The 20,800-nt window shown below is 45.1% G+C and overlaps 1 protein-coding gene across 1 annotated transcript in view; it reads left to right on the top strand.

Moving 5' to 3' along the window:
- The window catches only part of dym (dymeclin), a 98,502-nt gene that overhangs the window by 50,101 nt on the left and 27,601 nt on the right, over positions 1-20,800 (top strand). Inside the window, exons 13-14 of the mRNA XM_061263498.1 lie at positions 311-405; positions 14,107-14,212. Of these exons, the coding sequence (XP_061119482.1) occupies positions 311-405; positions 14,107-14,212 (201 nt within the window). The remainder of the gene's footprint in view (positions 1-310; positions 406-14,106; positions 14,213-20,800) is intronic.

Raw genomic sequence — 20,800 nt, 5'->3', positions numbered from 1 at the left:
CTGCTCACGTTAGCATTCCCCGAGGGACGGTCTACCTTTAGGTGGTCACCTTTAATCGACCGCCTCTTGCGGTCATGAAAAGCTTTTTAGGCCATCTGACTACGCCATTCTGCTAGTCATTCATCAAACATCCATAATCAGAACATTTGACTGGAACATATTTGAAACCGTGTATGGGAAAAAAAAAAAAGAAAAAAAAAAAAGCATTTCATGATTTGAACATTGGGTGGCTGAGGTCAGTTGACCATTATGAACCGTCATCACTCTTTCACTGTCTTTTTTTAATTTTGATTTTTTATTTTCAAAACAGGACAAATACCTCCACACCAACTGCCTAGCAGCTCTGGCCAACATGTCGGCCCAGTTCCGCTGCCTGCACCAGTACGCAGCTCAGAGGATCATCAGGTAAGCCCCTTCGTCGCGCTCTGGAAGGATCTGCCAGGAGGAGGTGAGATGGCACAGTCCCCTAGCCCCCCCTGGGTAATCTCCTGGGTTAATCGCCCCCAGAGGTCGGGCCTGGTGGAGGGAAGAGGGCACAGTGAGAAGAGGGCTCGAGAGGTCGGGGGAGTGGAGCAGAGTTAGAACGGCATGAACCTGTTCCCGTGTGTAAATCAGGTCTGCGCGTTTCATTGCCTTCATAGCCAGCATATGTTATGTTACGTCTGAGATGATTACATTTATTAGTTTATGTAAGGAGCTGTATGCCCTCGGGGGGGAAAATTCACAGAAAGGTTGAGTAGTCTATGTGGAGCGCTTCTCTAAACCATACCTCTGTATCGAATAAAGTGCAAAGATACTCCGCCTTTTTTTGTTTTTTTGTTTGCCAACTCACCTTGACATTAATTGGTGTGGATAGCAAACGTACCAGCTGTAACGTCCTTTTCCCATGACCACCCTTTGCCTAAAGCTGCATCAATTGTCTTAGTTACTTAGTTTTATGAGAAAATCAGCTGGGGGGTTGTACCAAACATATTGGAGAACTGTTATTCTCCAGGTTATCCCAGACAGCCTTAAATAAAGTTTTTATCTGAAAAGTGGTCTTACTTAATGTTTTTATTTAACAAAATGAAAAGAAATTCACTAACATTAAAACTTTTTGAAAATGAATGTTTGAAAATCTCAAATTGGCTATTTTCTACTGACACACTAATGCAAAAAAAATAAAAAATAAAATAAAAGAAATAAATATATATATATATATATACATAAAAATATCTTTGACAAAATTCATACCAAAAGAATCTGTTATTTCCCCATAAAATCTAGGGTGCCTAAGACTTTTGCACAGTGGTCTATGTAATTCTTAGCCTTTATTTTGGCATATGGGGTTTAAACAGTTTGTTGTCCTGGCAAAGGAGGAGCTGTTTTGCAGTTATAAAAGTTTACAATATTGAATTTTGTAGGAGATTCAATTAGAATTTGTCTCTTGAAAAAGCAATGTCTGTGGTATATAATAGCTTCACGATTCCTTTAATTGGTTCTATTTAATGAACTTAAAATCGTTTTTTATCATCATTCATTTTCAGTTGTTTTCTCATACTGTATATAAGAGCATAACTGATATTTGCTCAGTATTGAATATAGTTAAGTAGGGAATAATCCATGGCGAGATGGTCATTAAAACAGTTTTAGCTTACGATGCGGAGGCGAAGAATGCGGAGAATGGTTTACCTCAGCGGAGGGTGTTAAAACCCTTTAACGACCACCTCGGAGTGCGTTATTCCTCTTGCACCATGGTCTTTTACCAAAGATTTAAATATAAGCAGGGGTCGTTAATATTTCGGGGAAATTCGCCCTCAAAATAAATAAATAAAATTTGCTGGCACAAACTACTTCACACCGTTAAGGTGGCTACTGTTTCAGCATGTTGCTGTGGTTACATACTGTATGTTGGTTAAGTTCTTCTCAAAATAGTCTGTTTTTTTTAATTTATTTTTTTTATTGTGGTTAAATTAAAAGTTTTAAACAAGGCTTAAATTGGTTTCTTATTTACAACTTCTTATTCCCGGTTCATTTTTTACACTAGTGTGGCAACTGCCAAGTTTTTAACCGCCAAAATCGTGTTGGGCCACACCTTACACAAGTAGCACACGTTTTAGCCAACATAGCCAGATTCTTTATTTTGTGCTGGTCCGTTTACAAACAACCATTTCAGGACGTCAAGTAGTGCTAGTAACGTTAGCATTCAAAACATTAGAGAGCTTATGGCTATTGATAATGATAAGAATAATAATAATAATAATAATAATAATAATAATAATAATAATAATAATTTGACATGTTCATTGCAATATTAATATATTCTAGAAATAACATTTTAATATTTCTTTATGCATAGGACAATAGCATTGCTGTGTGCATGAGAAATGAGTGTTCACCGTCAGTCCCAGATCTACTTTTGTGTTTTTATTTTTGCAAGAGGTGAAGTAAGTAATAGCGATTCATTTCTAATGTTGTTTAAAATGAGAACATCTTCTGTATGATTATATCCATAGCAACTGACTTTAATGACCACAATCCCGGCTGTAAACATTCTAATTACACACAGCGTTCCAGCTTGAGACGAACCCTCGATCTGTGGGAGAATTGGAAGTTAAGCGATTATATACACATCATTGTTCTTTCGTGTGCCAATGGTAATTTCCTTTGGTAGTATGCAGTGAAGAATTAAGGTCAAAAACAGCAAGGTACACAATGTAAAAGGTCAATACTGTGTGTACTATCTGAATTATAATTATTCTGCTGTAGCAATTACTGTGTGGGAGGAACATTACTTTTTTGTTTTTTATGTTTAGTAACACTTTTCCTGTCAGCTTAGAGTTTTAATTCACATGCCGCTTCCTCCCTGTTAAAGAGTTAAAAATAACTTTAGCAAAATCCATTATTTAAAAATGATGACAAAAGACAAAAAATATGAACGGTTTACTTTAAATGATTTCCATTATCTTTAAACAATGACATTATTTTTACATTACATTACATTACATTATTGGCATTTGGCAGACGCTCTTATCCAGAGCGACGTACAACAAAGTGCATACCCATAACCAGGGATAGGTTCGCTGAAAGACCCTAGAGGGAAGTACAATTTCAACTGCTACCTGTACAACAAAGATAAGGACCAGGGCCATTTTTTTTTTTTTTTTTTTTTTTTTTTTTGAACAAACAAACAAACAAACAAACAAACAGTGCAAAAGTGACCAAAGTTAACTATCCAAACACTTTTTTAACTCGGTTTATTATTTAAATCGGTTACTTTGAAAGTTGACAGGGATATTTATTTTTATTCAGCAAATCAGGAGATTCTTTTTGATTATTAAATTCAGTTCTGTTTTTTAATTCCAATTCTCTGCATCCCAGGAGTTATTTTTAAACTCGCTCCTGAATTTCTACAAAGGGTTTCATTTGTGGCCAGGTGTCCAGGACACCGCTGATTTTACCCTTTCGTCTATAATTTAATACATTTCAAAACTAGCCAATTTCAAAACGAAGTACTTGCAATGAGGCATATTATATAAAGTGAAAGCATTAGAAGGTCTGATTTAAAGGTTCTGTGTCTGGTTAAAGTGTGTGTTTAAGAATAATCAACGGCTTTCTATATTAATTTTTTTCTCCTAAAATTATAGCTGGGTGGAAAACCAGGATGCAGACTCTGATTGAGTATGAGGGACTCTCTCCCAGACCAAGTGAATGAAGTCTATGGTGTACTGCGATTAAAATATGTGGCATGGTAGCTGGTAGCTACTGGCTAGCTAATTTTGTTAGAAACTTTTAATTAAAAATAGTAGGTTGCTGAAATATTGCCTAATACGAGCAAGGATATTACAACATAGGATTTTCTGGCGTGGTGGTGTGAGATCTTTTCACGGGGCTCAAAATCTCTGGTGATTTTGGCTCAATGTGAACAGAGTGCAGAATCCGGTTGAGACGGTCATCATTGCTGCTCGTTGCCCGTCTCTCTCGACTGTTACCCTGGCAGAGTACAAGAGAAGCGGGTTCAGTTGTTTTTAGAGTCACCCTCACGGTATCGCGGCATAGAGCATCATTTGGAGCTTTTGAATGTGTTGTTGGACCAGGAGCTGTGCGCAATGCCCATCCTAAGCTCTGGATCAAAAGCAGATTCCTTGACCTTCCAGGAATTGTCTATAAATGACTTGTAAAGTGTGACCGCACTAGGCCCATAACATCACGATTTTAGTGTCCATTAAACGATGGATGAAGAGTTAATGGCTCCTTTGAAGAGGCCTGCACTGCAGATGGAGGTTTTCTCGGCCTCTGCTGTTGTGTGATATTTTTGTTATTTCAGGATGTTTGTTTCTCTCACGGTGCCAGAGAAAATGTCTCGGCCACTTGCTCTTCCTAGCAACTCTGAGTCCGAGGAGCCTGCGTTGTGCGGCAAAATGGTGTGGGAAGGAGAAACACTCATTCATTTTGAAAATTAATTCAGTTGAAAATCTGTACTTCCATCTCACTAGTTTTATACTTTAGCCTTGTTCACTGAAGTTGCACAGCATAATTATTATTTTTTTTAAACCACAAGCAGTCCCACCTCGATTGGTGATTGGCAGACACCCAGTGCACGTAACATGCGGTTCTAGATTGGTGGTTAAAGCCGGGAATGCTCCAGGCTCCAGACGGTCGCATCGCTGCAGTCAGCCTGCCGCGTGCCTGCCGTAGCCTGGGGTCGGTCCTTTGCGGAAGGCACCGGGAGCCGACGGTGACCCCATTCAGAAGCCCATTGGTCAGCCATTCAAGCCAATCAGCATGCTGCGTAGTTTTGATGTGGTGCGGAAGACCGCTGCAGGAGGCCGGTCCTCTGCGCTTGGATCAGGCCGGTACTCACCGATACGTTAGCCTACTTTGTAGGGTTTTTTTTCCCCCTCTGCGTACTGCTCCTTGCATACCGCCACTCACTAGTGAATCTACGCTTGCTGTAGTCATTTACCACAATAATGATATTGTTTTGGCTCCAATATATTGCCAAAATATTGGTAAATTGACAACACATGACACAGTTTTGAGCGAATCGTATCCACTTGATGCGATTTGCAAATGCATGCAATTTCCATTTCCAGCTTTATCTCTTGTTTAATTACGTTCTTGACCCGGCAGTACATTTCTGTAAATGTTGGCAGCTGCATGAGAATCTATCCTTGCAACATGCATTTGTCTCAAAAATTGAAATGACTGGGAGTTCTAGATCTTCTTCAAATGAGTACCAGCACTTAATTTTCTACACTTCATGCACTGTTACTAAATGGCAGGCATTTATATAGCGCCTTTATCCAAAGCGCTGTACAATTGATGCTTCTCCATTCACCCATTCATACACACAACTCGCACACCGACGGCGATTGGCTGCCAAGATGGTTATTTTTTCCAGTGTGTGTGACGTGTGCTACGGGATGTTTTCCCCATTCTCTCAAGGCTTTGCATTCTGTTCTGAATCTGTGCATCATCATCCTGTTCTGAATCTGTGCATCGTCATTCCGTTCTGAATCTGTGCATCATGGCCAAGCTGAATACACGTTCAGTGTGAGCCCCGTCATTCATTCCTGACGCGTACAGCCTTCTGTTCCCAGTGTGTCCGTTCATTTGGCCTCGGCCGTGCTCTGCAGACAGGTTGGTACATACAATGGAAAACGTCTGAGAACAAGTGCTGGCGTATAAGCGTTTGAAATGGAAGCCGCAGAGAGAGATGTAACGCGTTGTTGTGTGGCGCGTTGTTGTTAATGCGACTGCACTCAAGGTGACCGTATCTGGGTCAGTGTCTGCCGAATGGCACTGCAGGAGAGAAAGGAGGAGGAGAACTGGGGCGAGCGTTGCCCTGCAGTGTCCTCTCCTGTGGTTATTGCTCACTCCCGTCTCTGCCCACGTTTGCCCACGTCGAGGCATGCCTGGCCGCCTCTTTTTTTCGGCTGTCTGCGGTCACTGCCGCGGCACTAACTAAGATCACAGTGCCAAACTTCCAACTAATATTAGCTACTAATATCCGTCACAACTAGCATCTAGTGACCCGCGGCACACTCGGTGTGCCACATCAGTGCTCAGCGCTAATGTCCCCCGTAGTGTGGCTTTGCTAAGCTCCCCAACCTAAAATGGCTGCTCCCTCACCTGCCTTACACTCCCTTTCCCACCTCTCCAAGACTTATCAGTAAAAAAAAATAAAAAAATAATAATAATAAATAAATAACCAAAACAAACAAAATTCTAGAGAAATATTAACCCACCCCCCCACCCCCCGCGATGGTGAAAAAGAGAGAAATGAAAAGGTTCTTCCTGTCCTGTCCTTTCTCCTTCCCCGCCCCCTCCCCTTGTCTTTCAGTTACACCAGCCGGCACTTGCGCCGGTACTTGCTGGTGCTGGACAGTATGTATTTCCCCCGGTCCGGCTGCGGCCTGCTGGAGCACTGGCTGGGCACCGTGGGCGATGCGGGGGAGGAGCTTGCGCACTTGACTTGCTCGTTCGCGCTCCGGTCCTATGCCTCCAGGTTAATGGGCTCTTACCTCCTGCATGTGCACCGCGTCTGTTGCTTGCATGACGGAATAGTGCTTTGCTCTGTCTCTTGTCTGTTTTTTTTTGTTGCCCCCCCCCCTCCCATCTCTTGCACCGAGAGAAGCAGTTTGCCTCATTAGTAGGCTTGGTGCGGCTCAAATTACAATTTTTGGCTTGTGTATCATTTTTTTTGGTGAATTTACTTCAACAGGTATGAGCTGGATAGAAATTCAGTCCATTCAATATGCGTAATAGTCATAATTTACTATCTGTTGAACGGAATGTTAATGGCTCATCTGAATTAATACACTGGCGGGAAATGTTATGTGATTCTTAAGTGAGCTCTATGAAAACCGTTAAACCTGAGAGAAAACGCAGCTACATGGTAATATTGGTGTTAAGCTGTACAACACCATGCATACCCAAGTGCGCTGAAAGACCCGAGAGGCGTGTATAGTTTCTGATCTTCCTCATCTCCTAAATGGAGTATCTACCTGATGAATATTTGGCCTTCAATGTACAAGAGATGAAGCTACATTCCTTTGTTAATAAGCCCTTTGTGTATGTTGATAAAGCCTATATTCACGTAAATCAAAGCTTGTCCTTCGTGTATGTTGTTAAAGACTATATTCACGTGAGACATAGCTAGCCCTTTCTCTATTGAAATATTACGAGCCTGGGGTTCAGCTGATGTATCGTGTGGTAACCGCTTTGAAGAGTCTGAATTGTTCTGGAGAGGCTCCAAGGCTTTGATACGATGTATAAAGTCATAACACTGACTTTGATTTAGGAAAACATATCTGGCAGGGTTTATTAAGTCTTCTTAGTAATTCATTTCCAAATAGTGTCCAAATGCTTAGGAGCCAGTGAGTTAGTATCCACAAACATGACATCTTCATTGTCCAATCTGTTCTGTATTCATTCAAATATTATATAGCATGTATATTGCATTATATATTATGTTGCCCAGATATCTCCTAAGAGAAAAATCATTCTAATGGTCTTCAATTTAAGGACATAGAGGAGGTGAGGGTATATTTATGAAAGGTTCCTATTTTGACCAGCTGACATATTTAAATATATGCAACCTTAACTAAACAATAATTGTGCATGCTTTGGGATTTTATCTGGGAAGATTACCAAATAATCTATACCATATCCCTCATGATAACACTATCCTCTCCCCTAAGGATGCAGTTCTGTTTTTAGCAGGCTAGCTAGATAACAATGCTTTCTTTAAGACAAAGTAGCGTATGGATGTTATACCAACATTCGCTTAGTTAATGGAGACGATCAATAACCACAGTGACAAAGGTTAATTAACTTGATTTCATTAGCATGAGAAAGCCAGGAGTTGAATGAAAGGCATTAATGTGGACTGTGCTGTGTGTTGGTTTACTTTATTAGTTTAGCTTTAGCTCATCCGTAATTCATGAGATTCTGCATGAATTAAGGCACCACTGTAAATGGACCGCTTTTGTCAGTTGTTGATCTGTCTGTTATTACTTTGATAATGCTGCACTTAAAGAGTATGCTAATAGTCTTCCGTGCTAATGTTACAATTCTACGATCGGCAGGCGGTCCCGATCACGCCCCCACCCTCGACTTCTCCGACAAACTTCCCAATTTACTGAATATCCTGTGCCGGCCGCTCTCTAAAAAACGGTCTGCACAATCTCGTCTTTTAGGAACGGGATTCGGTGAACTCTGAACGTTTTTTTTCCGCACGCCAGGCCGGTTGGGAGGCGCAGCGTCGGGACATGCAGTGCGTGTCTGAGGGTGTGCCGTGTCCCGTGTCAAACTGTGGAAAAGGGGGCCTCCTTTGGCCCTCCAGTCATCACTAGGGTGGACAGAACGTGATTAGGCCGAGATTAATTGTGCTCCCCGCGTCATCGGTCAACTTGTCATTCTGAAGTCTGCTCCTAAGTGCTTCCTGTTTCTGTTACAATAGAAATGGGCCACGGTGCGTCTGGCGTCGCCTCTCTGTAGACCCTCTTATTGTTCAGTAATACTCCAGATATAAAGACCGTATTTTTAGGGCGTAATGTATGTATTTTTATATCTCCGGCTGTCTCCTAAACTCCTAAAGTCTGAGCCGTGCATTAATGGAAGATTATTTTTTATTTATTTTTTTGGTCATTAATTGGATTTTGTGATCTAACCTCCGTGGGTAAAGAGCTGAATTACTCTGTGCCTCAGCAGGGCGGATCTGCTTGTGTTCATCTGAAGTCTGAATACAAATTAATTTGGATCAGCAGGATTGCGTTCGCCGTGGCAATTAATTTCAGAGTGCTCGGTTCTCTCTCTCTCTCTCTCCCGGCAACTGCTGTAGCACTGTGTCTAGACTGAACGCCAACAATGGGCTTTCCGTCAACAAGAGAACTATTGACTACAGCAGTTCCCTTTCAGAGAGTGAAACCTTCACCCCCTAATCAACCAGGGTGGGCTCTTTTTTATTCCTCCCTCCAATTCCTCTGCGGCATAACACGGCTGAAAACAAAACAAAAAAAACATTATCCATTGGGGGTTTTTTTAGTGCTGTTTTGCACAGCCGCTGTTCTCAGATATTCAGGACGATCTAATTACATGTTTAACTTCCTTTAGGTTTAAAAGCCTGATTGATCCAAAGTGTCCAAACCTTATATTTTTGTCACTGTGCCATTCTTTCCTTTAAAGCCCAAGTAAAATCATATTATTTTGATTAAGGCTCATGAATAATGCATTTATATTTTTATATTAATGCTGTGTGGCGTGTAAGATTATTCATTTCATGCAACCGTTGGCTGTAACTTCATTCCACACGTGACTGAAAACCTTGGTTTTCCATTGCAGCGTTTTGTCCGAGTGAGATTTCACTGTTGCCTGTAGTGACTGATCTCTGGATGGTTTTTTTTTCATTAATGAACTGAGCTGGCAGTGACGATAATTGTTTCTTTATTATATTTACTTTACCAACTCCTGCTTTTTCTGTTCTCCCGGTTTTCGGAATGTCCGATCTCGCCATTTAGGTCAGTCCCTCTGCCGCGACATCCTCGCCATAGGGGGTTTAGCCGGCGAGCGTGCCCATTGTGTCTGAACCTTTGTGCTGCACTGTGTGGTCCTGTGGGTCGAGAGGACTGGGGCGGGGGGGGGGGGGGGGGGGGTGACCCGGCCCGGATCTCCCTCAGCAGTGCTGGGGTGGTCTGCTCCTCCGTGTCAGACTGCCGGGAGGTCCTGATGGACAGACAGCGGGAGAAATCAGGCTGCTAATGCGGAGTAAAAGATTTTGGCTTCTGTTAACGGGACTGTCACACTGGCCAGCGGCGGAGCTCCGCCTCTTCTTCCGTTGAGAGTGCTCTCGTCTGCTGTCATTTCCTCTTCGAACTTTACCGTTGTTTTTTTTAAAACTGTCCTTAGTAGTGTTGTCAGGCGTGGTAACTAGCTCCAGATTTATGTCTGATATTGTTTGTATTTATTGTGATGCTCCCTTCAGCCTAAAAATTCTGTTTAGCTGTGGTATACTTTTATCATGCGCATACTGTAGATGGAAATAATGTTTTTGAACCGGCAAGCAAGCAAGCTAGCTGATCCACAACTGTCTATATTAGCCAACACAAAAAACGCCAAGTTGACCATATCGCTTAATTGATAAAGGGCACATATATATATACACACACAACAGAACTGGGGCACCAGGGAATTGTATTTGAAACCTGTAAAAGCCCTGATCCCAGCTTGATTAGCTGCTGTTTAATCCTTTGCTCCTCGAAGCGCAATGGTTAATTCCGTTTCTGATTTATTTTGTCGGAGCAGCTGAAATCATAATTGCCCCCAAGCACTGTTGCCTAAAAAAAAAGCATTTCGGGGAAAATGCACTGATTGTTGAATTGTTCAGACAAAGCCTTGAAATGTTCGTTCTCACTCACTCATGCAGGGGCTGTGGGCAGCTCCCTCAGCAGTGAACAGTAATGTCTTTTCACCAGTAAACGTTTACCAAACGGTATTTCAAAGCCCCCGTTTTATGATGTGAAATGTTCAGTTGTCGCTGCTTCCTTAATGCCCTAGTTGCACATACGGATGAGATTGATCATGATATGCAGGAACATATGCAGCCATTATTGCATTATATGCCATTGCAATCATTAATAGTAGAATTAATAATAGGCAGTAAATAATTATCTTTTAAATTAAATCATTAATATTGATATATAATCCATTTCGTTATCCATCATATTTGTCAAGATGGTTTGTTTAATATAACTTTCGGACCTGGATGAAGAAAGCAGATTTAGGATCAATTTTGACCCCTGGCAGACTTGTGTAGCCTCCAGTATGAGTTGATGCCATCCTACTGTATTCTCAGGTGACCCTTAAAGCATGGGGGAAGCCAACTGTAGGTGAATAAATATGGATTTCTATTTATACACAACTGCAGTATGCACATCTTAGACTGAGACTGTGAATTGTCTGCTTTTTTTTTTTTTTTTTTTTTTTTTTTTTTTTTTTTAAGTAAAAAAATGTATTTAAAAAAAAAAAGTAGATCAACTCAAGCAGTGAATTAAGGCATAGAAAGCGTGAGTTTTCATGAGAAGTATTTTTATTTTTAATTTGAGTATCGTCAGGGTAAGAAATATTACCCTGGAGTTGTAACTGCTTTGGGTGGAAATATTTATGCTGCTTTATGTCTGATGTACACAGCTAAGGGTAATTGGTGTTCTTTGATGTTTTTGATAATCCCTGCTCTGGCTGATAGAAGGCGTCAGTTCTAGGGAGTGATCGGGAAACTAGAAGATGAGTTTATCCAAGCAGCAGAACTTTAATGAAGTCATGTAGTTTTATTGCAGTGCAAATTGAGTTTCATCTGCCAACTGCCAACCCCCCGTAAGGCTTTAGAGCATACATGCCCAAGGTTTTGAGCTTCGAGCCAAACCAGAATCTCCGTGATAACCAACACGCCAACATATTAACATTTCTAGATGGTATCCAAGTTTGTGCGTTTCAACATTTGATCATTACAGCAAAGCCTTTAGGTTTATACTTTATAGTTAGGCGACGTATGGTCGGACGCTAGATATCGCTGCAATGGAATGTCACCAACATTCCATTATCGCTCAACTTTAATTTTAAACGCGGTTGCCCATAAACCGTATGAACTGAGAATGCATAGCAGTAGTGGAGTCATTGCGAGCTCAGGACATGGAAGCTAGTTGATACACACACTTCGCTGAAGATAATTACAGATAAGAGCGTTCTATAATTGTCATTGTCAATAATGGGGTTAAAGTTCATGTCTTGGCGATGGGCACAATGCTGATAGCGATCACATCAAACGGTCCATCCTTCTTGTATAAACTAAAACCGACCATCAAATGTGTTCGCTACTGGCATCGCCAAACGTTTACACTGGCCATTTTGTTTAAGTCCGTCTTCCTGTTGTATTATGATTACATTACATTACATTATTGGCATTTGGCAGATGCTCTTATCCAGAGCTACGTCCAGTTGATTAGACTAAGCAGGAGACAATCCTCCCCTGGAGCAATGCAGGGTCAAGGGCCCAACAGCTGTGCGGATCTTATTGTGGCTACACCGGGATTAGAACCCCCGACCTTGCGTGTCCCAGTCATTTACCTTAACCACTACGCTACAGGCCGCCCCAACCCGATGGTGTTGAGATTCAGACTATGTACAGTATATATATATATATATATCGCAAAATATCTGATTTGCCTCAGCCTAAAGCTGACTTAGAATAGCATTTATGTGAATTACCAACGCCGTCGCGGGCCAAACCCAAAGCTTTGGCAGCACAAGCCTGGTCCCTGGGCCATAGTTTTGCCATCCCTGCTTTGGAGAGTCAAAGTAAACAGAACAATACCGTGCGCAGGATCTGTTGTGGGATTTATGGCCAGCGCCCAGTTATGGGACAGTGGAAAAACATACTCCTCAGTCATTCCTCGGAAATCATGGGCCTTTATTGTTTTTGGAAATGGCTTTGCAGCGTAAGGGTGAAAAGGAATTGAAAATGAGGCGCTCAAGAAAGTCATTAGGGGAATATAAAGTATCGCAGCGCAATTCAAAAAACCCTTAGTATAGTATTTTGGCAAACAGGCTTTTTTCATAATCAATCCTACATACTGCTCTTGTGGACGTTTCATTATCCGTATAAATAGAAATTTACCAAATGTCAGGATAAAACTTGGTGTAATATCGTTCCTGAAATTAATGTCCAAAACAAACGTTTTTAATACATGTTTTTGTGAAACTGGTAACAGGAAAAAGAGCCCCATAATTTCTTGTTCCATCATGCACTGTGTCTGTAATGAATGTAAACAGCAGATTAATCGCTTTAAAGGGAACCTTCACTCGAAATAAAACATGAGCTGAAAATGCAGAAATGGCAAATTAGGAATATCGCTCTTCTGTTCTCAGTTCTAAATAAAATAATAAAAGAAATAAAATACAAACTAACGCCTTTATTTACAAACCTAATGGAGCAATGGATTGTTGTCTCTCTCGCTTGGCGGCCTGGCTTTGACTATTCTCCGAATTGAGGGCTGTAGGGGAGAGTGGGGATGGTTGTCACATGTGTAGGTTGTCACATTACTGTCCATTACTCTAATACTAGAGACACTACCTGAAAAATTGAATGGCTTTTTTTGTGTGGTTTTGTGTTATGAGGTTAACGTCTTGTTTCCAAGCGGTCACACAGTCACACTAATCTGAGGACAGTTTTCTTGAGATAATAAGCTCCGCAACAGCTGTGTTCAAAAATTGCATTAATTTCTATAGATGTTCCCTGTGTACAGAGCCTTTGAGCTGTTGATTAGCACAGCATGCTAGTTTAATTAGCTTGGCCTCAGTGTTGTCATATTACCTTTCATGTTGTTCAGGCTCCCCTTGTGTTGAAAGCATTTTAGTTCCATGCATGCAAGTTATCACTTGGCTTGTTTATGTACTGTAAGATGCATTTAATTATTTTCTGAATGCTCATGTCATCTCATATGCTTTGTTTATATGCATGCGATCTTCTCCTGTATAAGTCATGTTGCTCTGGTTCGCCGATTTTTACTGAAAGGTCCATTTACCTCATGTAATATAATCTAATGTATACAATAATTTGTTCTCTTATTTCAATATACGGTATTTTTGCTTTCAGAAAGTCTTGGACCTGCACAATAGTTATATTGTTGACCTAGTCCATTTTTCTGCATCACAACAGCCATTTTGTATAACCATAACAACCGCATGCAGGTTATGATCCAGACTCAAAATGGAGAATAATTAGGAATATTCTAAAAGATCAACATACATCACCTTTGTTGTAACGCACCACACAGACGATGATGAACGTGAGAATAAACACGCCGGCCCTCACGCTGTTCACCTCACTCCTGGTGCTCCTCTGCTAAAACTGAGAGGACGCTCTATTTTTATTCAGCTTTGTATCGCAGTATATTTTGCAACTCTATTCGCTTTAGCGCCTTTAATTGTTGACTTGCACGGCTGAGACCGTAGGGAGTGAAGGTGGATCTGAATTCAGCTGTCAGGTGGAGCTGCCATGGGTTGAATGTGCCTAGGTTCTCATTCCAAATTTTTGTTGTTCTCTCTCTCTCTCCCTCCCTCCCTCAGCCTGTTTGCCCTGCTCTCCAAGAAGCACAACAAGGTCCTGGAGCAGGCCACGCAGTCCCTGAGGGGGCCGCTGGGCTCGGACAACAGCGCCGCCCTGCCTGACTACGTGAGTACTGCACCGTGCCCCCGGAGAGCGGCCTGTAGCGTAGGGGTTAAGGCACATGACTGGGACCCGCAAGGTCGGTGGTTCGAACCCCGGTGTAGCCACAATAAGATCCGCACAGCCGTTGGGCCCTTGAGCAAGGGCCCTTAACCCTGCATCGCTCCAGGGAACGATTGTCTCCTGCTTAGTCTAATCAACTGTAAGTCGTTTTGGATAAAAGCGTCTGCCAAATGCCATGAATGTCATGTAATGTAATGTAAAGAGGGGGGGTAGATGAAGCCGACTGTACCTTAGAGACCGCTGAAGCTCCAAGACCTTCGTGGAACTGCGAGTCTCCTTTGAAACTCGTGAATCCACTGGAAAACTTTTGGTCGGTTTTTCATTGGTCGGTTCTTCTTTATCCTTACATTTGATTCATAATGTTACCCACTCGATCGGGTTCAGACCGAGGAGTTTGCGGCACAGTGCCCCCTCATTGTGTCCGTTTGAGGTATTCATACTTCATACCGGTACTTCATCCAAACAGCAGAACCTTTATGTAGTTTTATGTGGTGGATTACATTGTGGATTGTGCTGCACGGCAGTTTATACCACAGGAATAGGCTTTTGGAGAGATTTGTTTTATGTTGTCTCTCAGCAGTTGGGGTAAGTTTTCCGCTGTGTCGATAGTGATTTGTTTCCCTTGGAGGAGGATAAGAGCCTCACATTGTAATGATGCAACAATAACCCTTCTCCCTCAACATGGTGAACCATCCGTAGAAAAATCCTTCCACAGATTTCAAACGGTCCGATGTCCAGAATGTTTTGAAGGCGCCTCCTCTCGGAGTCGTGTGTCGAAAGCGTGTGTGGGGTACGTCGAGAGGTGTGTGAAGACGAGGGTGGGCTCGGGTGGAGGAAGGGTGACTCCGCATCGCTCCGTTGGGCCCGGGCAGCTCCAGACGGGCGAGGGGCAGAGTCAGAGGAGAGCGCCTGGGCTCACACGCCGGCTTCAGTTCCCGCTTTTTTTTTTTTTTGTCTTTGTGTCCATTTGTCACTTATACAGTCTTCTACCATCAACCAAGCTATGATTAAAATAACACACGGGCAAGTTTGCTCTCAAAATAATGCACTGTGGGCTTACACATGTGGAATGGCACACATCAGAGGGCACCAGAACATGGGGGAGGAGTAGGCCCAGACCGCGGAGGGTCAAAGCTGCCCGGCCCACCCCCAGTGTCTGACGCCCAGCCTGGCCGTCCGTGGCACTGTGAAGGGGCAGCTCTCTCTCTCTGTCTCTGCAGGAAGCCGGGTGTTCTCGGGGTGGGGGTTGGTCTGTATGTGGCTTCTGACAGACTCCTGGTCCTGATGCTCCACCTGTCCCCATCCCTCCCCACCTCTGTCTCCAGAGATGCCTGACACTGTAGCCACATGGGGCCCCAGGAAACCGGCGGCCCTTATTATGTGGGTCCTCTCATGTGAAAGCTTGAGATTTCACCTCACCTTGAGATTTTTTCACCTCATACCCCCCCCAGTGTGTGAAGCTAAAACTGCTCTCGTGGTTTGACACATTTCTGTGTAAGCCGTGTGTGTGTGTGTGTGTGTGTGTGTGTGTGTGTGTGTGTGAGAGAGAGAGTGAGCGTGTGTGTGTGTGTGAGCGTGTGGTTGACCCCAGCTGGAGCTGAGACTGTGAATGACAGCAGAATGGCAGGAGAGAACTGTGCAGTGATGGACCGAACCATGAGTTTGGAGCCGTTAACCTTGTTATTAGCTGCGCTCTGCTCATTTCTACACCGGTTACGGATTTCAGCTAAAACACTGTGTGGCCCTTTATTTCAGACGGGATGGGCTGTTGAAAGACACGGTTCACAAACTGATCCCTCCCGACGCGGATGCAGGTCCCCCCGCTAATTAGAGTTAGCTTCTTAACGAAATGCACGATGTCCCTGACATTAGAATGCGTGGCTGTCCCTCAGACTTAGTGACTCAGAATCGCCGGTCTTCAGGCTGAAATCATTTCTTAGGAACCGCCGAAGCGTCCAAACTTGTACGTGTTCGGAGAGACTTTGACGTTGGCAGAGTGGGGTGAATGACGTGTTTGGGGGGGGGGGCGTGTGGGCGTGTCGTGGGCCTTGCGTGGGAGACAGCGGCGTGATGCGGTCCTCTCGGCCCCCCAGCCCGTAGTCGTGACTGCCCCTGCAGCTCGTACGGTCTGGTTGCGCTCTCCGTCTTAGCGTGCCTGGGTGTGTGTGTGTGTGTGTTTGTTCTGGTGTTTGTTTGTGTTGAAATTATCCTTCTGAACAGTGTAACTGTCCGCATTTCTGCGGTCTCGTGTTTTACTGCAAAGCCCCCTCCGGCTTGTTGTTTCTCCTGCCCCCAGTCGCGAGTGCCTCTTTCTTTCCCAGCGTTAATCAGGTCCAGATATATTGAAACCCTGTGGTTTAATGTTCTAAACTCTTGCATAAGATCGGGAAAGGAGGCTCTGCAGACGATGAGCAGTTCTTTTTTCACAGAGTAGTCGATCGTGTGTAGGAATAGTGATGGATTTGTAATGCTTTATTGTATAATAGGCGTATTGGTTTTACTGCAGTGCGGATCTATGAAAACATGTTTTCTTCAGCCAGACATTAGATGGGCTTTCTGTGTTGTGTATTTTTAATTGTTCAACAGCATCCAGATCTTTTGGTCTTTCATCTTGTTCCCTTGCTGTTCTGCTTGTGTTTGCGATCGTTTCAGAGGGGAAGAATCGGTGGAACGTATATGAAAATGAACACTCCTGCTGTGAGGTACAGACTCCAGCAGCTGGTTTGAAGTAGAAAGGGCTCAATTATCCTGCTCTGCTTCCCTCTGTGCCACCCCTACACCCCTCCACCCTCCCTCCCCAACGCACACACACTCACACACACACACACACACACACACGCACACACACGCACACACACACTCTCTCGCGCACACACTCACTCACTCACTCACTCACTCACTCACTCACTCACACACTCACACACTCACACGCACGCACGCACGCACGCACGCACTCGCACGCACACACACGCTCACAGACACACACACACTCTCACACTCTCACGCACGCTCGCTCGCTCACTCACTCACTCACTCACTCACTCACTCACTCACTCACTCACTCACTCACTCACTCACTCACTCACTCACTCTCACACACACACACAGGCATACACTCACACACACGGACACGGACACGGACACAGACACCCACACACACACTCACTCACACGTGCGTGTGTCCGCTGCTCATCCAAGCTCTGAAGGGCTGTTATTGTACCTGTCCTTTGGAAGCCTCTGCATCCGTATGAGCATTGTCCTCCTAGCCGCAGTACCATAGATATTCACGACCGCACTCGGAGAGCTCAGGCAGTGAGGTCAGCGCGCTCTCTGTGGTGGAGCGGCTGGTGTGGCGTCCCCGGTGGAGGTGGGAGGGCCGTGTGTCTGCACGGGGTCGTGTCTGTGAGGATGCCGGTCGGTGGAGGTGGGAGGGCCGTGTGTCTGCACGGGGTCGTGTCTGTGAGGATGGCTGTCGGGGCAGCGCTGTGGCGTGACTGTGGCTGGCCCAGTCTCTCTGTCTGCGCCGTGCGTCACACCGGCTATCTTTCCCAGCCTGCAGCGCTGTGTACCCGTGTCTGGTGTCTGTCACCGGGAGGTGGGAGCGCCCGGGAGCCGCAGCCAGGACCTGCACGCCGGGGCGGCCGACCTTCAGCCCCTGGAGCTGGGGGCGTGGCGTACCTTCAGACGAACTGGACTGTGTCCAGAACCCCCTTCTGTCTTTCTCTCTCTGTATCTGCTCCTCTCCCTCTCCCTCTCTCTCTGTATCTGCTCCTCTCCCTCTCCCTCTCCCTCTCCCTCTCCCTCTCCCTCTCCCTCTCCCTCTCTCTCTCTCTCTCTCTCTCTCTCTCTCTCTCTCTCTCTCTCTCTCCCTCTCTCCCTCTCTCTCTCTCTCTGTATCTGCTCCTCTGCCTCTCTCTCTCTCTCTGCCCCTCTGCCTCTCTCTCTATTTCTCGCCTCCTCTCTCTGTGTCTCTCCCTGCCTCCCTCCCTCTTTCTCTCCCCCTCCCTCTCTCTCTCTATAGCTCTATCTCTGCCTCTCTCTGCCTCTCTCTCTATCTCTATCTCTGCCTCCCTCTTTCTCTCTCCCTCTGCCCCTCTCTCTCCCTCCCTTCCTCTATCCCTCCCTCCCTCTCTCTCTCTCTCTCGCTCTCTCTCACTCTCCCCCCCTCCTTTTTCATCCCTCCCCTGTTAGGCTCTGAGCTGATTTAAAAGTCCAATAGGAAGCAGCTGCCCCTTTAAGAGCCTCGCTCTGGGATGGCCTGGAGGCTGAATGAGTGGCATCTGGAAACAATGCAATTTGGCCGAGCGGAGCTGGAAAGAGCGGCTAATGCTGGCTTCATGTGGGATCCTCGGGAACCTGTAATTGGCCTTTCAGGGCAGGGGATATGAAAAAGAAAGGATGCGGACGCATTCTTTTTTTTCTGCAGGACATTTTGCGCCAGCGTTTGCACGCCCCCCCCCCCCCCCCCCCGTATTGGCTGCGCTGGTGCAGTGTTTGTTTAATTGGGGCTGGTTAGCATCCAGGCCCAGGGGGGGGGGACTGACAGTGTTTTCCCATCAGTCATTCCTGGCGGGAGGCAGTCCGGCCTCCTCAGTAACGGCCGGGCGGGGCGGGGCGGTGCTAGGGGTCAGCGGCGCCAGGGACAGAGACTGAGCAGGGAAAGGTCAGGTGCAGGGTCACGGGGTCACGGGGTCACAGGGAGAACGCTCCGGAGGCTCTCGCTCAGAGCGGTAGGCTGACGGCCAGGTGAAAGAAGCGTGGGCCAGTTACCCTCATACCTGTTTGTAATGGTTTGGTCTGAAGGCGCCAGTGCTGTGTCCCTGTGACCACGTGCAGTGCACTCTGCGTTCACTCTTGTGGGCCAGGGCTTTGTTCTTCTGAACAGGTGAGGGTACAGCTTCACTGGCCATGTTCACACTGTCTCGATCACCGGTTACATATAAACGCCTCATTCCAAGAAAACGCAAAACCCAGGTAAGCCCTTATTCCCAACAAATTCTTAATAAGAGAAAATACGCTTCTTATAATCTGCATGTGAAAGACATAATCGGTTTGTGGCATGACCGGGGCCTGTGCAGATTCGGGAGGTGTCCTGGGTATTGAAGTCAGTTTACTCTAAAAGCCTTGAAAACTGTCTCAGGAAGCACAAAGCTCTCACTTCCGTCTCCTCATTGGTCAAGGAGTCTTCATTTCTGTGTTAAAAGAATTAAACATCAGGCAATGTATGGATGATAGAAAAGAAAAATTGTGATAAAAATAGTGGCTTAAAGACCTTCTATGATTTAAAGAGCTTAGTCGAACCACAGAACGAATTAGACCCAAGTGGCAGACCCAGAAAGCCATCCTTTTAGTAGGGATGTCAGTGTTAACACATTGACTCATGCAACCCGTTTTAATTACGATTATTAATGACAGTGTTTAAAGAAAGGATGGAAGATGGGAAATCTGGTCGTAGATTGGATGGTACAGTAGATGGAATATGAGGTCATAAATCTGCATTTAAGGGGACTGCCTCAGCCAAAATAAGGAAATACGTTAGTTAACTGTTCATCAAAAAAAAAAGAATGTATTCATAAAAAATTCATTGCATGGGTTAACGCATTAATGGTAAGAGCCATAATTTTAAGGCGAAGAAGCAAAACAAAATACTCTTCATGCACATGGAAGAATTACTAGGAGTCTGTCCGGAAACACTGACCAAAAGAGGGATATTGGAATCTAATATTCCTTTCATAACACGTCACGACATCTCTGGAATATGGCCCAAGTCGGAATACGGATAATCATTCAGAATATGGTGTGCATCTGAACTCGATCCGTGCTTCTGCCGAGGAGATCAGCGTTTTCTCCTGGCACCGCTCCGCCATTCTTGCTTCAGCGGTATAAAAATGGGCTTGAAATCCGAGCGGATACAATGTCGGGAGCGCGGAGACGCGTGGGGCGGGGACTCCCGCCATGTTGTCGTTCCGCCCGCATATTTGGGAGCTGGTGGCTGCAGCCCTCCTTCATGTGGTCGGGAAGGTTTTTCTCGCCTGTGTTTTTCCAGTCTGGTAATGGAATTCCTCTAAGCCCGTCTAATTGGGTGTGCTTTTCAGAAGATGGTATTTTGCCTGCGGCGGGTTGCCGTCCGTCCTGCGCCCGCCCCCCCGCCCCCCCTGCCCCCCCCGCCCCCCACCTCGCTGTCATATGCCTTCATTAAGCTGTCATCCGGTGTGCGGCCGTTCAGGGAGGCGGTGAGTCAGGACGGGCCGGCCCCCAGTCAGAAGCCTCTCCGCAGGCAGCAGCAGGACGCTGGGCTGGGAGGCTTCTCTGGGCCTAGTGGAGCTCGCCCGCCTGGCGGTGCCAGGCACCAATTAACACAGCCCTGCTGTGCCTGGCCTTTGAGAGCTGTCTCCAGACGCTGGCTTTCCACAATTAAGACCCGGCATCTGGGTTCCATTAAAAACAACGAGGAAAAAAAAAAAGCGTTTTTTACCTGTGTGTCTGTGTGCGTCTGTGTGCGTCTGTGTGCGTCTGTGTGCGTCTGTGTGC

The sequence above is a fragment of the Conger conger genome, chromosome 12 (assembly GCF_963514075.1).
Source record: "Conger conger chromosome 12, fConCon1.1, whole genome shotgun sequence".
NCBI lineage: Eukaryota > Metazoa > Chordata > Actinopteri > Anguilliformes > Congridae > Conger > Conger conger.
This window is presented reverse-complemented; position numbering and strand designations above follow the sequence as displayed.